Below are 14865 nucleotides of genomic sequence, written 5' to 3'. Positions count from 1 at the left end.
TTTAGCATATGAGTGATTCCATTTCATTTTGGTCTGGTCTGTGGGGCCTAGTGCAGAAGCTCAATTCAAAGCAGTGGCCTTCCATAACTTTTCTTTTCTTTTCTTTTCTTTTTTTTTTGAGGCAGAGTCTCAACTTCATCACCCAGCCTGGAGTGCAATGGCACAGCCTCGGCTCACTGCAACCTCTGCCCCCTGGGTTCAATAAATCTCCTTTCTCAGCTTCCCAAGTAGCTGGGACTACAGATGCACACCACCACACCCAGCTAATTTTTTTTTTTTTTTTTTTGAGACGGAGTCTCGCTCTGTCACCCAGGCTGGAGTGCAGTGGCTGGATCTCAACTCACCGCAAGCTCCGCCTCCCGAGTTTATGCCATTCTCCTGCCTCAGCCTCCCGAGTAGCTGGGACTACAGGCGCCCGCCACCTCGCCCGGCTAGCTTTTTTTGTATTTTTTAGTAGAGACGGGGTTTCACCGTGTTAGCCAGGATGGTCTCGATCTCCTGACCTTGTGATCTGCCATCTCGGCCTCCCAAAGTGCTGGGATTACAGGCTTGAGCCACCGCGCCCGGCAACACCCGGCTAATTTTTATATTTTTTAGTAGAGATGGGATTTCACCGTATTGGTCAGACTGGTCTCAAACTACTGACCTCAGGTTATCCACCTGCCTCGGCCTCCCAAAGTGCTGGAATTACAGGCGTGAGCCACCATGCCTGACCAACTTTTGTTTAATACAGTCTTTCCTAATACTGTCTGATGTGATGCTCACAGCAGCCCTGGAAGCCAAATGTTTGTTTCCCTGTTTTATAGGTTTATTATTTTCCTAGGCTGCTTTAAGGAATTACCATAAACTTGGTGACTTAAAACAACAGATGCATTTTCTTGTATTTCTGGAGGCCAGCATTCTGAAATCAGGGCGTGAGCAGCGCCATGCTGTCCTTCCTTGCCTCTTCTGGCTTCTCACGGCTCCTAGCATTCCTTGGCTTAGGCAGGATAACTCACACCTGTCTTTGTCTTCACATGGGCTTCTTCCTTCTGTGTCTCTGATCCCCTCTTTTCTCTTTTAAGGACACCAGTCATCGGATTTAGGACCCACCCTAAATCCAGGATGATCTCAACTTGAGATCCTTAGTTACATCTGCAAGGACCCATTTCCAAATAAGGCCACATTCTGAGGCTCCTGCTGGACATATCTTTTGGGAGGTCGGGTGGGGTGGAGCACCGTTCTACCCATTGCAGTGGATGAGGAAAGCAAGGTTCAAAGAGGGGAAATGACTCTCCCAAGGTCATGCAGTGAGAAAGTAGCAAGCGCTGGCATTTGAACCCAGGTCTTCTGCTTAACATATGCCTTTAATTGGGTAAAAACAAGACTCTTATGGTATAATTGCTGATTGTTATCTGGTTTGTAGAAAATGAAATTGGTAGCTTTTACCCTAGGATACCTCAAATATCAGACACCATTTTCTGGAAGTATATTATTATTAATGACATTGAAACTATTAGTGCCAATGTGAACCCCTTAGATGGGCATCATTTATTTATTTTCTGTGTCATAAATGGGGAAATTAAGACCTAGAGGGATAATTCTGCTGAGAGAGAAAAAGAATAATAATTTAAAAAAAAAGACTCAGAGGGAGTAATGACTTGCCCAGAGTAACCAGAAAAGTTAATGGGAGAGTTCCAGTTATGACCTAGACATAATCTATGTTCTAAGCTTTAAAGTGTGCATTATGCAATTGCATACATTGCAATTGTGAAAATGGCCTCCTTGCCAAAATAACTATGTTAGATTGCAAAGAAATTCTTAGTTCCATTGCTGTTGAGCCCCTCTTCCCTGGCTCAGGACCATGTTGGCCACACCCGGCAGTCTGCTCATAGACTTCTAACTAAGGAATAGCTCCTTCTCCCTGGGGTCCCTGAGGGCCTGTGAGAACAGATGTGCGTACTGTCACCACACCTGGCCCGTCAGCGTCTCCTGGCTTTTCAACATTGGCAAAGGCATTTCTTTGCTGTATTGGTGCCTTTCCTTTCTCCGCTCAGTTCACTTCTAAACATGAGTGGTATCCTTTAAGAATAACCTAATGCCCAAAACCCAAACCCCACAGCCAAGGGGATGCATATGGGACAAATATGGCTCACTGGTTGTCACAAGTTTGGTGAACATTGGATAATCGGAGTCATAAAAGATTGCTGGAGTTCAGGCCCCTTTGCTCTACCTATGGATATGGGAGGGCTATTATCTTGGGAACCAATCTAAAGGATTGAAAGGGACAGATGGAGTCCTCATATCCTCTCACCCTAGCTGCCTTCCCACAGTGAACTAATCTGTTAGTCATGACGTAATGCATATGACATAATTACATACATGTATGTGTGTATTGTATATATTTATGTATATATACACATATATGCACATGTATACACACACATATATAATTTATATACACATATATAAACACACACACATATATATACATATTAGACCCAGAGGGATTAGTGACTTGCCCAGAGTAACCAGAAAAATTAATGAGAGCGTTCCAGTTATGACCTAAATGTCTTGATTTATAATCTATGTTCTAACATTTAAAGTATGCATTATAATCATACATTGCAATCGTGAAAATGGCCTCCTTGTCAAACTATGTTAGATTGCAAAGAAATTCTTAGTCCAATTGCTGTTGAACTCCTCCTCCCTGGCTCAGGACCATGCGATATGATACACATATAATATAATATAATATCTGATATATATCTATATCTATATCTATCTCACTGTGGGAGAACCCTGACTCATATAATTGGCCATCAGATGTGTTCACAGGTATAATATATAATATAGCTGTGGTATATATAATATACCTGTGGACACATCTGATGGCTAATTATATGAGTCAGGGTTCTCCAAGGAAATGACTAATAAAAGAGATATCTACAGACATGCACAGATATAAGAAGATTTATTTTGGGAATTGGAAGTGGAGGTCAAGCAGTCCCACTGTCTGTTGTCTGAAGGTGAAGAACCAAGAAAGCTGATGGTGTATAACCAGGAGAGTTGATGGCGTTAAATCCTGGTCCAAGTTCAGAGGCCTGAGAACCAGGAGTACCAACATCCAAGGGCAGGAGTGAGCGTCCTAACTCTGACAGAATAAATTTGCCTTTCCTCCACCTTTTTAATATATTTAGGCCCTCAGTTGAATGATGCCTACCCACAATGGTGAGGGCAATCTTCTTTCCTCAGTCTACCAACTCGAATGCTAATCTCTTCCAGAAGCACCCTCCCAGACACACCCAGAAATAAGCCTTACTGGCTATCTGGGCATGCCTTAGCCCAGTCAAGTTGACATATGAAATTGACCATTGCACCAAGAAGAGCTAATGTCCTCAGCCTGTGCTTTATAGGAACCAACTTGTAGTGTGGAGAAAAGGGTGCTCCCCACAGCCGCAGTCTTAAGCTCAGTTTGGTGAGCAGTTTGGTAAGCTTGCCAAGGAGGCTTCCCTCTACACTGGTTCCCCTTATCATGCCTGGGATCATTTCTTAGTTATTGTAGACGTCACCATCACAACCTCTCACCCAGGAGGGCTTACATCTTGCAAAGCACTGCTTAATGCCGGTTTTGCTTTTGGTATCTGGCCTCCCTGGTGGTTAGAAATCTGATCAACAGGCTCTCAGCAAAGTCCAGACCTGGGCAGAACCTCATTAATGCAAAGCGGAGGCTGTGCCACAGCCTCTTAAATAGCTAGAGTGTGATTAGACGCTATCAGCTTAGAGGAGCATCCTACCTGTCCCCCTCCACCTGCAGTCCCTAGGCTTCCTTGCCCCTTTAACAATGGTATACAAAGGCAAAGCACATGTTCCCCCAGCCTCCCCAGGAGCTACCAGCTTGCCAGCTGTCATGTCACAGCATGCCTTTAATGGGTTTGTGAAATCCAAGAACCTGACCCATTTCTCCTCTGGGGAAAGAGTATACCACAGGATGCCAAGCTGGGAAGCAGGATTCGGGACGCTCACCTGGATGAGACCAGCTCTCTCTCTCTGCCATCCTAGACAGATTGTTTTTTCCAATTTCCAGGATCTTCAAATCTAAAATAAGTGCACAGAAGGCAGTAGAGTAAAATCGTGACATTGTTTTCTGCTCACTTATCTTCTTCTTCCTTCCTCTCTTTTAATTTTAACTCCACTTTCTGCCTACTCTGACCCTAGATATTCAGGCTCTGGTACCCCACCCAAAGGGTGTTGACTCTAAAGTGACTGTCAAATTTCATCATCAGTCAATACACGAACCTGTTTTGAGCAAGCATGATGTACAAAGTTCTGTGCCTATTTTCATTATGGAGGAATTCATGCCCTAGGGAGCTTTTAAACTAGTTAGAAAAGCAGTTTATGTGAACAGTGTAAGGCAGTACGGAAATAAGGCCACAGGAATGGTCTAATTAACCTGGGGTCCACAAGTGGGTTTCAGAGGCATCCATAGATGCCCCAAAATTGCTTGCATAATTTTGTGTGTGCAAGCACACCTTTTTTGAGTAAGTGCTTAGCTTTCATCAACTTCACCTGGAAAGATAGAGAATCTTTTGTGCCTTTAGAGTTTGAGCAAGAGTAGTCTTTATACCCTCAGTAGTTGAGCAGGTAAGACTTGAACTCATTCTTAGAAAATGGTATTTAGGGCAGGAGGCAGCCCTGAAGGCAAGGATCCCCAGGAGATAACCTGCAAAGACAGTTGCACTTAGAACCAGGTGCCTCATGTCTCTGAAACTCAGTAAGATGGAAATCTATACAATGGTGATCATTGCTGCTTCCCATAGTTTGGTGAAGTCACATAAGCTCCTCTTTCTTTTTTTTTTTAAACTCACTCTGAACCTTGTACAGTGCTTGACACATATCATAGTGGACACTAACCAATATTTGAGGTATGCGTGAGTTAACTGAAATAACAAATGTGAGAGGGCTTTGTCAATAGCAGAGCACTGCTTCAACAAAAGATCTCTGTTGCCAAGCGTGTGTATTTTGTCCTTTGCAAACAGCCTGCGCTAAGTGAGCTTCTTCTCCTCGCTTGAAACTGACCCTTTCCCCTGTAATGGGACTCAAAGGGCCAGCTCATCTGATGGGGTACCCCTGGGCTGGTCAGATGAATGATAGCTGTGCTGTCAACGTGGACAAGATGTGCAGTTTCCTAAGAGCCCAGAGATGACCTCACCCTCCAAGGGCTTGGCCTCTTCACCCCAGTGCCTGCTGGAACACACCTGCAGCCTTGCCCTCACACGGGGACATTGAGATTCCAGGAGCACCTCTGCCATCCTCAGCAAAGAGGCTGCGAGGGGTGGAAGGGAAAGAGACAGCGGGTTTGACAGAGCCTCTGATAGGACTCCTTCTGGCGGGATAAGCAGGGCCACTGATGGCATCCTCTGTATGACGTCTCAGGATGGCAGAAATGATCAGGTGCTTCTTTGCTGAACACTTCTGGTATCTCCCATCTTCTCTCCTCAACTTCCTAGCTGTGCCCATGCTAAGAGAGAATAGACCTACTATCAGTTTTTTTTGCTTCCATGTGCCATCCCGTATACAGGGTGACTCATCGTCATCACCACCAAACTCCAAGCAGTGGGAAGGATTTTTAAATACCATTGGTTGAAGGTGACAGGAGTTCTCAAAATGGTAGGAAAGATAGAAGTGGTTTACACATATAACGGTTCTTGACCAGGCGCAGTGGCTCATGCCTGTAATCCCAGCGCTTTGGGAGGCCAGGGTGGGTGGATCATTTGAGCACAGGAGTTTGAGACCAGCCTCGGCAATGTGACGAAACCCCATCTTGACAAAAAATTAGCTGGGCACGGTGGTGCGCACCTGTAGTCCCAGCTACTCAGGAGGCTGAGGTGGTAGGATCACTTCAACCAGGAGGTTGTGGCTGCAGTGAGCTGTGATTGTGCCACTGCACTTCAGTCTGGGCTAAAGAGTGAGACCCTGTCTCAAAAAAAAAAAAAAACAAAAAAGTTCTCCACTGCAGGTGCTGCTGAGGGAAACAATGTGTGAGCTGATAGAATGAGCTCCAAGTGAAGAATTAGAAACCCTTGTTCCAGATCTGTTGCTCAGAGACTTTGAACATGTCACTTAACTTCTCAGAGCTTCCAGTTCCACCACCATAAATGGGGGATCGTACCTCTGTGACCTCTGAGGATCATTGTGATAGTCAAAATTTATGATGATGCCTCAAGTGGTATAAAGGCATACATATTTGTCATTAAGAACATGTACATGAACACACCTATTACGTACAGAACACTCACTATGTGTCAGGTCTTTTACATTTATCTACTGCAGTCCTCACAACAGTCCTATGTGGTTGTATTGTTTTTCCGTTTTTATGGATGAGGAATCAGAGACGCATGCCTGGAATCATACAGCTCACATGTGTTAGTCTTTCCTGAAGTCCAGGCCTATTTCCATCCTCCACTATGACACTAGCTCATAATTCTTTTCTCCTGTGTACTGTTACTTTATCCCTTAAAATATTACATACCCCTCTGGCCTTTACCATCTCTTATGGACTGGGCCCACCCTCTTACCCTAACCTTTCTTGCTGTAACATGATTGATTGATTGATTGACTGACTGACAGAGTCTCACTCTGTCACCCAGGCTGGAGTGCAGTGACTCAATCTCAGTTCACTGCAACCTCTGCCTCCCAGGTTCAAATGATTCTCCTCCCTCAGCCTCCCAAGTATCTGGGATTGCAGGTGCACGCCACCATGCCCAGCTAATTTTTGTATTTTTAGTCGAGATAGCATTTCACCATGTTGTCCAGGCTGGTCTCAAGCTCTTGGCCTCAGTGATCTGCTCACCTCGGCGTCCCAAAGTGCTGGGAGTACAGGCGTGAGCCACCATGTCTAGCCCAATCTCTTTTGTTTGTTTTCTTCCTGCTTTGGCTTTTGATATTCCTCTTGGTCCTGCTGCCAGCTCCCCTGCCTTGACCTCTGAACACAGTATATGCAAACATTAACTGAGCTCCTTTCTAGAGATAGACCTTCTACTCTTGTTAAGTGAGAAAACAAATGGTCATTCTCTTCCCAATTTTCCAGGCTCTGAAACATCTCTGTCCATAAGAAAGCTGAGTGTATAACAGCCAGGTGCAGTGGCTCACACCTGGAATCCCAGCACTTTGGGAGGCCACAACAGGTGCATCGTTTGAGGTCAGAAGTTCAAGACCAGCCTGGCCAACATGGTGAAATCCCATCTCCACTGAAAACACAAAAATTAGCCAGGTGTGGTGGCACGTGCTTGTAGTCCCAGCTACTCCGGAGGCTGAGACACGAGAATTGTCTGGACCCGGGAGGCAGAGCCTGCAGTGAGCCAAGATCGCACTGCTGCACTCCAGCCTGGGTGACAGAGTTAGACTGTCTAAAAAAAAAAAAAAAAAAAGCTGAGCGAACAGGGAGGAGGAGGGCCCACATTTTCTTGTTATGATTAAGTCCCCATGTCGCATGCAGACCCTTCAGAAAAATGATGATGCTGTAGCACTGTAGCACTAGATCTTGTCAAATAAGGTCTAGTGGGGGAAGTGCTGGAAGTGGGGACTTTGCTTAATCTCTTCACTCCCATGAGACGGGGCCAAGGGTTATTCATTCTAGTTTAGAGATGGGAAAGGAGCTACAAGGACTGGCCGCGCATCATGCAGTGAGTAGGCAGCAGAATCAGAAGCTTAGTGGATGTCAGCAGCCCTGTGTGTCCCTGGGGAGGTCGGCACCTGGGCGTTGTTGCCAAGGGTGGTCGAGTGTTGGCTCTGAGATTGGCACTACCAGTGCACAGCTGTAGCACAATTCAGGCCTTGGGAGAATCATCTGACACCCAGCCCCCCCGCACCCCCAATTTCCAGAGCCTAGCTTACCAGATCCATAGCCTGACCCTACTTGATGGAGAGAGGTGGCATAGGGAGCTCCCCATTCGCAAGTCCTACCTGACAAGCCGATCCCAAGCAACCCACTCCCAAGGTGGGCCTCTTCTTGGGGAGATGCCCTTAATAGATGCTGCCCATTCTCCCAGTGCCAGGAATCTTCCCTACAATGAGGTACGAGATAAATCAAAGCCAAACTTGGCTGATGAAATTCAGGAGCCAGTAGTGACCCTTGCCACACATATAAATCGCAGTAGGCTGGCCAAGGGCCTTTGTCTGGCCAGGAGAGTTCAGGATTATCTGGTCCTCTTTGCTGATATATGGAGTCACCGGCTGTCGGAGTGTTTACGAACGGTTATCACCTCAATGCTGTGGCCATTATCAGAGGCAGGGCCGCCTGCCGAGGCTGGGGCTCGCACCCTCTCTATTACCACCTGTCATTGGCAGGGAGTGTGTGCTGACACTGTCCAGTCCTGACTGCCTGGGGAAGATAGTTTCTGACGGCTGATCAAAGAGAAGAAGCAAGGCCTGATAAAGAGTGTGTGTTTTGTGTACTTTTAACTTTGGGAAACGTTGGCATTTGCATTTTTTCCCCATCTTCCTGGTGCTGGCAGGAACCAAGCCCAATAAATGCAGTGGATTCAGTTACCTAATCACTGGGGAAATGGTATGTGCTTAAAGCAACAGAGCATGACTATAATCTCCTTCCAAGAGAGAGTGGATGAAATAAGCTTTCACAGAAGACTTGCTGTATAATAAAGTAGAATAATTCAAAATTGGACTTTGAAGTGATCTCGCATGTAAAATCTAATCTTAGCGTTCAGCAGAACACCACAGACTTTTTGGAATTGGGGAGCAGCTTTGGCCTAAGGACAGATCCTTGTTGAAGATGCTATCACCCACCTCTTTGCTGGTATCCCCCAAAATAATTCCCTGATTGTTCATATGCCCTTGGGTAGCTGGGAGACCAGGTGGCGAAGTAGAACGTGTTCTCAACTGAGACATCAGGAGAGCGAGTTCTTGGACCTCGTCTGCCACAGACTTGCTGTTCCATCTTGGGCCATAACTTCTCTGAGCTCCAACTATAAAATGAGGAGGTTGGTTATAGGTTATAGAATGTAATGGTTAAGAAAGCTTTAAAACCAGTAGGCTATATAACCCCTTCTTTAAGTGAAAATGTATTTGTTTATTTGTCTGTAGAGACAGGGTCTCGCTCTGTTGCCCAGGCTGGTCTCAAACTCCTGGCCTCAAGCAATCTTCCCGTGTTGGCCTCTCAAAGTGTTGGGATTGCAGGTGTAAGGCACTACTCCCCGCCTTAAATGAAATTTTAGGTGGAGTCCCATTGTATCAAAAAGAGGAAAGTAGGGATCCGTTTGGGTTGAACCTGGGAAGGGGATTGCCTTCCCTGTCCCAGTTCTTAAGGCGGTCCCTGTAGACCGGGGGAACTCTGTAGCTCCTCAGAAACAGTTTTAAAACCACTGGCCTCAGTGTCACGGAAGTCACTCCAGAGGTCTGCACTCTCTGAGCGGCATGAGCTGTTTCTCCTGCACTACACAGTCTGTTTCCCAGCGCGTTTCCATCCTGCTCCTGCTTCCTGCAGGAAGGGCTAAAATGGACCCTGGGTATGGAGAGGAGCAGGTGGGAGGTAGACAAGAACGGCCTGCTCCCTGAAGGTGTGGACTCAACGTCCGATGTCCCGTGTGTGCCACAGGTACCTTTGACCGGAGCGTGACCCTGCTGGAGGTGTGCGGAAGCTGGCCTGAGGGCTTCGGGCTGCGGCACATGTCCTCCATGGAGCACACCGAGGAGGGCCTCCGGGAGCGACTCGCCGACGCCATGGCCGAGTCACCCAGCCGGGACGTCGTGGGATCCGGAACAGGTAAAGGTGGCATCAGACTTGTAGCTTGACTTGGTCAGGACCAGCACCTGTTGGTGCAGAGCTTCTCTGGAATCGTTTGTGAGCATGTGTTTGTTTTTGCTGTTGGTTTATTTAGTGAGCACTCCGGTGGCTCTCCCTCTGAGGAGTTCTGGTGCTGGGAAACCCTGTGTAAAGGGGAGCTCCCAGTGGAACTGCTGCTCCCACGTGGCATACCACATGCAGGACTGCCACGATCAACACCACTGTGCAAGTGGCTCCCAGAAGGACACTTTCCTCCTTTGGGGGTGTCCCCAGGTCTTCCAGCAGCACTCAGGCACTGAGTCCTCAGGCTGCATGTCTTCAGGCACGCTGGAGACTTAAAGATTGGCAAGTCTCAGTAGGGCCTGCCAACCACCTGAGCGGAGTAAGCATGAAGCAGGCTGGGCTGGTTTCAGCCCCCACCAGCTTTTCCTCATGCTGCCTTCGGCCTTGCATTCTTGCCTCTGAGCGAGTCCAGCAACTAGGGTCTGGGTGACTTCCTGCATCCCAGAGCAATCAGAAGACATCCTTAAATGATGACTGAGCCCTGGCCCAGGCAAGTGCGTGTATATGTGTACACACATGCACACACATGTACACACGTGCACACACATACACACACACAACATGCACTCAGGAGAGCCCCCAATCATCCATCTCCAGTACAGCTGTAATACAGCCTGCCTCTCCTTTCCCAAAACCGTTCTTTGTTCTAGATATCTGTGCTATTAGTGACTGCCCCAGCCCTGCTTTTGTGCTGACAGACGCCGCCCCAGCAGGCCTCTTCCCAGCTTTCAGAGGGAACTTTCTATTGGGTGGAGCCGACTCTGGCTGGAGGCCTTTTCTTTCGGGTTTGCCTGAGTCCTCTCAAGACTCTGTCACTCTGCCGTGCACTGCTCCATTCCCGCTCCACATGCCTCCCTGGAAAGAGAACCCCAGTAAGGAGAAACTTATAACCCTGGAGCAGGCACTGATGAGGACCAGCAAGATTTAGAGTCAGAGCATTGAGGCATGGCTTGAAATGTCCGACATCATCACACAGTCCCACTTCCCCGCGGCTCCTCCAGATCTTTAGATGTTTAGGTTTATAGTTAGGTGTTTCCCTCGCCCATCCCCATGCCAGTCCCTCTGTTCCTTCACTAAGACCTGTCATCTCCACAGCACTAGCTATGTGGCCTGCCCGTGGTGCTCCTGTAATAACTGGCAAGTGAACAGGATGGAACCAATGCATGCAAGGGAGGAAGAGCAGGAGCTTGGCTACATGGGTAGCATGTCATCATGCCATTGTTCTCACAGCTGGCCCAGAGGTGAGAAGCAGCTCTGCCATTTGCCAGGGCTTGACTTTGCTTCCCCTGGAAGGGGGCCTAAGTGAGGAATGTGGCTCACGGCACAGCCTTTTGCCTGCATCTCTGGGGTCCCTGGCCAGCCTCGGCTCACATAAACCAGATCCTGGTGCCACTGGAGTCACTCCCCGGCAGCCTCCCTCTTCCAAGGGCCGGAGGAGCTCCTGGGTGGCTATTCTCTCCCGCCGCCTTCTCAGGAGCCCCTTGGAGTATCTCACCATCACCCGGCAAGAGGATTTGAAGGTGCATTGAGTCACAGCTATGGAACTCCAGCCTGGCATAGTGACCTGCGCAGCACTGGCAGCGATGCATCTGCCAGACAGCTGAGGGATTCAGGAGAGGCTTTGTGGCCTTAAGCAGGTTCATGAAATTAAAAACAATAAAAAAAGAGAAAGAAAGAAAGGTAGAGGAAATTAAAACTGCATGACCCACAGGTCAGAAAATAGGAGACTCCCTTTTTTTTTTTTTTTAGCAGAGGGATTTCATTGTCCTCCCCAACTGTCACCAAAAGTAATTCAGTTGGTTTTCTCTGACCATATTGGATGTATGTTTTATTTTTAAGAAAAAAAACTACCTTTTTTTTTTTTTTTTTCTTCCATTTGTTTGTTTTGAGACAGAGTCTTGCTCTGTCACCTAGGCTGGAGTACTATGGCGCAATTTCAGCTCACTACAACCTCCACCTCCCGGGTTCAAACAATGCTCCTGCCTCAGCCTCCCTGATAGCTGGACGCCCACTACCACACCCGGCTAATTTTTGTATGTTTAATAGAGACGGGGTTTCACCATGTTGGCCAGGCTGGTCTTGAACTCCTGACCTCATGATCCTCCTGCCTCGGCCTCCCAGAGTGTTGAAATTACAGGCATGAGCCACCACACCCAGCCTAAAACTACCCCCATTTTAAAAGCCAGTAAGCAAAGCAGATATTATGGAAGTTACCCAGTTTCCATGATTGAGAATCACTTTTCACATTTTCCAACTAGAGGTAAAGCATCAGCCTGGTAGTGCAGCCCAGGACTTTGAAAGGGCACCCTGGTACACCCGTGCCCAGGTCAGCCTACTGCCCGGAGGTAGCCAGGGAAATACAGTGTAGCATGGGTAAGAATTTCCAGCAAGCCACTCTTTGCCCATAGCAACCTCTCAGTCCCCCTCTTTCTTCCCACAACCCTACCTCTCTAGGTGGCTCGCAGGACAAACGAGGTATCAGCAAGTGTTTGCCTCTGATAGGTCCTCTGATGCACCAGAGCTAAGTCAGTTCCCTTAATCCTTTCCAGCAAGCATCACATGTGACACAGCAATTGGGACCGATGGCCTCTTTATCAAAGTATGAATGAAGCACAGAGACCAACTGAAAACTGGCTCTCATGATCCCTGATGCAGAAGCCTATTCTATAGCACACCTCACTGTTATATAGGTTTGTGGTTTTCTGGAATGTAAAAACTCCTATTACGGCCAATTTCAACCTGTCACACGGTGTCAGCCAGCTAACAGAGGTTCTGGAGATGTAACAGTCTGTGCACTCCAGCACCTGGCTGGTAAGCTGTACCTTAGGGCAGGTCACCTCCCCCCAAAGTAAAGCAAAACCTTTTCAAACCTCACTATTCAGAGTAGTCTGGGGGTTGAGGGTTACCTTTGGTCAAAGGATACACAGTTTCAGTTAGATGAGAAAAATAAGTTCAAGAGATGTATTGTCCAGCATGGTGACTCTAGTTAATAACAATGAATTCCTGAAAGTCACTCAGAGAGTAGATCTGAAGTGTTCTCCACACAAAAAATGTTAAGTATGTGAGGTAAGGCATGTTAATTAGCTCGATTTAGCCATTCCAAATGTATACATATTTCAAAACACCAAGTTGTACATGATAAATATATATAATTTTTATTTGTCAATTAAAAAAAATTTTTTTTTTTAAAGTGTGGTCTTCAGACCCACAACAGCATCAGTAGCCAGGCGCTGGTGAGAAATGCAGAGCCTCAGGCCCCGCCCAGCCCTGCTCAGCCAAGGTCTGCATTTCAGCAGGATCCCTGTGCATGCTGAAGTTTGAGAAGGTCAATTTTAAATTATGGTTAACTTATAAGACAGATGGCAGTTGTTTGGTCTGTAATGGATGCTGACCAAATAGTTGAATTCAATCACCTATGTGATTTGCAAGTCCAGCTCTAAGATAACTGGCTGAATTGCATTCTTGCTAATATCCTTCTGCCCCTTGCCCCCATCACCCTTCCATCTTTCCATTTGGCAAACTCCAATTCGAGCTCAATCCAACTCTGGGTTGAAGAGTTGGATTCCTTACACCTGGGTTCCTGAAGAAAGAGCACATATTATTCCAATTGGTGCCTCTACCGATCCATGGTCTCTCCACTGGAGCCTGCTCTGTATTTTCCTCATAGCCCCCGCCCCCATTCTCAGTTTGCACTCATCTTTTGCAGCAGAAGCCAGTGCCTAGCGCAGTGTCTGCGATAGAGACGCAGAGACGATGAATTCTTACTCAGCCTCTGGCTACTTCTCAGTCCTTTTCTTCTGTTGTCCTTAGGCATATTTCTCAAGGCCTTGTCTTGGCCCTGGTCTCATCTCCCTCAGTACCTGGCAGTCTCTGCTTCCATGTCTCCAATTACATCCATAAACTGATGATTTCCAAATAATTTCCAAGTTGGCTTTCTCTCCTGATCTCTAGAACCATCTGTTCAGCTACCTACTGACATATCCACATGTCTACAAACTGAATTCCTCTCTTCGGGCTCTTTCCTTCTCTCGAGTTCCCCCATCCTAGTGTCCAAAGCCCTTTGAGACCAGCCACTGCCCTCGCCCCAGACTCGTCTCTTGCTGCCCTGGGCCAGCTCCAGCCAAGCTAAAATCCCAGAGGGTCCCTGGGCACACGCAGTCTCTTGCCCGCCAGGCTTCTGTGCATACTTTTCCTTTCGCCTGGAATGCTGTGTCTCAAAGCCCCCTCCTCTCCCTGTTACCCCCCTCAAAATAACTTGACTAATTCCTGCTCAGCAGACATTCCTTTCAATATTGCCTTTTCTAGAAAAATAGAATTTTTAAAGTAAGCAAAACATTGACTTATTCCAACTGTTTTGTGTCTAGGTAAAGATATAACTTAATACCAGTAAAAAACTTTTTAAATAAACACCTGTGTACATATTAAGTACATTTTCTCTTTTGACTTTAACTCTGTGAATAACTGTAGCTGCACCTTGTCTTTCTTTTTAGTGCTCTCTAAATAAAAAGCCCAGGCCTTATGCATGGGTCCAGATCCCTGTGTGAAGTTTTTTTTTTGTTTTTTGTTTTTTTTTCTGAGACAGAGTCTCGCTCTGTTGCCCAGGCTGGAGTACAGTGGCGTGATCTTGGCTCACTGCAACCTCCATCTCCAGGTTCAAGTGAGTCTTCTGCCTCAGCTGCCCAAGTAACTGGGACTCAGGTACCTGCCACCATGCCTGGCTAATTTTTGTATTTTTTAATAGAGACGGAGTTTCACCATGTTAGCCAGGCTGGTCTCGAACTCCTGGCATCAAGTGATCTGCCCACCTCATCCTTTCAAAGTGCTGGGATTATAGGCATGAACCACGGTGCCTGGCCCCTGTTTAAAGTATTCTTGATGCATCTCTGTTGCAGGAAGTATCTGTTTGCTGCTGTTAACTTTTTTTTTTTTGCTCTGTCACCCAGACTAGAGTGCAGTGGCACGATCTCGGCTCACTGCAACCTCCACCTCATGGGTTCAAGCGATTCTCATGCCTCCGCCTC

The 14865-nt window shown here is 47.1% G+C and overlaps 2 protein-coding genes across 10 annotated transcripts in view; one reads left to right on the top strand and one right to left on the bottom strand.

Moving 5' to 3' along the window:
* BCAS3 (BCAS3 microtubule associated cell migration factor) overlaps positions 1–14865 on the top strand; it is a 736060-nt gene that overhangs the window by 700431 nt on the left and 20764 nt on the right. For all 9 annotated transcript variants that reach the window (XM_033183763.1, XM_033183759.1, XM_033183754.1 and 6 more), the window contains one exon: positions 9593–9760. In XM_033183763.1, the coding sequence (XP_033039654.1) occupies positions 9593–9760 (168 nt within the window). The remainder of the gene's footprint in view (positions 1–9592; positions 9761–14865) is intronic.
* Positions 2937–8965, bottom strand: LOC117067341. The gene is made up of 3 exons (XM_033183771.1): positions 8785–8965; positions 4006–4077; positions 2937–3127 (listed from the first exon to the last, which is right to left on the bottom strand). The coding sequence occupies exons 1-3, from the start codon at positions 8933–8935 to the stop codon at positions 2979–2981; spliced, it is 372 nt and encodes a 123-aa protein (XP_033039662.1). The 5' UTR covers positions 8936–8965; the 3' UTR covers positions 2937–2978.

The sequence above is a fragment of the Trachypithecus francoisi genome, unplaced genomic scaffold, assembly GCF_009764315.1.
Source record: "Trachypithecus francoisi isolate TF-2019V2 unplaced genomic scaffold, Tfra_2.0 Lachesis_group20, whole genome shotgun sequence".
Taxonomy (NCBI): Eukaryota; Metazoa; Chordata; class Mammalia; order Primates; family Cercopithecidae; genus Trachypithecus; species Trachypithecus francoisi.
The sequence above is the reverse complement of the archived record's forward strand: the minus strand, read 5'-3'. Positions and strand labels throughout refer to the sequence as shown.

What these genes read in the sequence shown, in the direction of transcription:
- LOC117067341 (XM_033183771.1), bottom strand. Translation starts at nt 8,935, where the DNA reads ATGGAACAGCAAGTCTGTGGCAGACGAGGTCCAAGAACTCGCTCTCCT. An exon ending in TGGGGGATACCAGCAAAGAG is followed by an intron (nt 4,078 to 8,784) that starts GTGGGTGATAGC and finishes CACTTATTTTAG; the next exon opens with ATTTGAAGATCCTGGAAATT. An exon ending in AGAGAGCTGGTCTCATCCAG is followed by an intron (nt 3,128 to 4,005) that starts GTGAGCGTCCCG and finishes TGTCAGAGTTAG; the next exon opens with GACGCTCACTCCTGCCCTTG.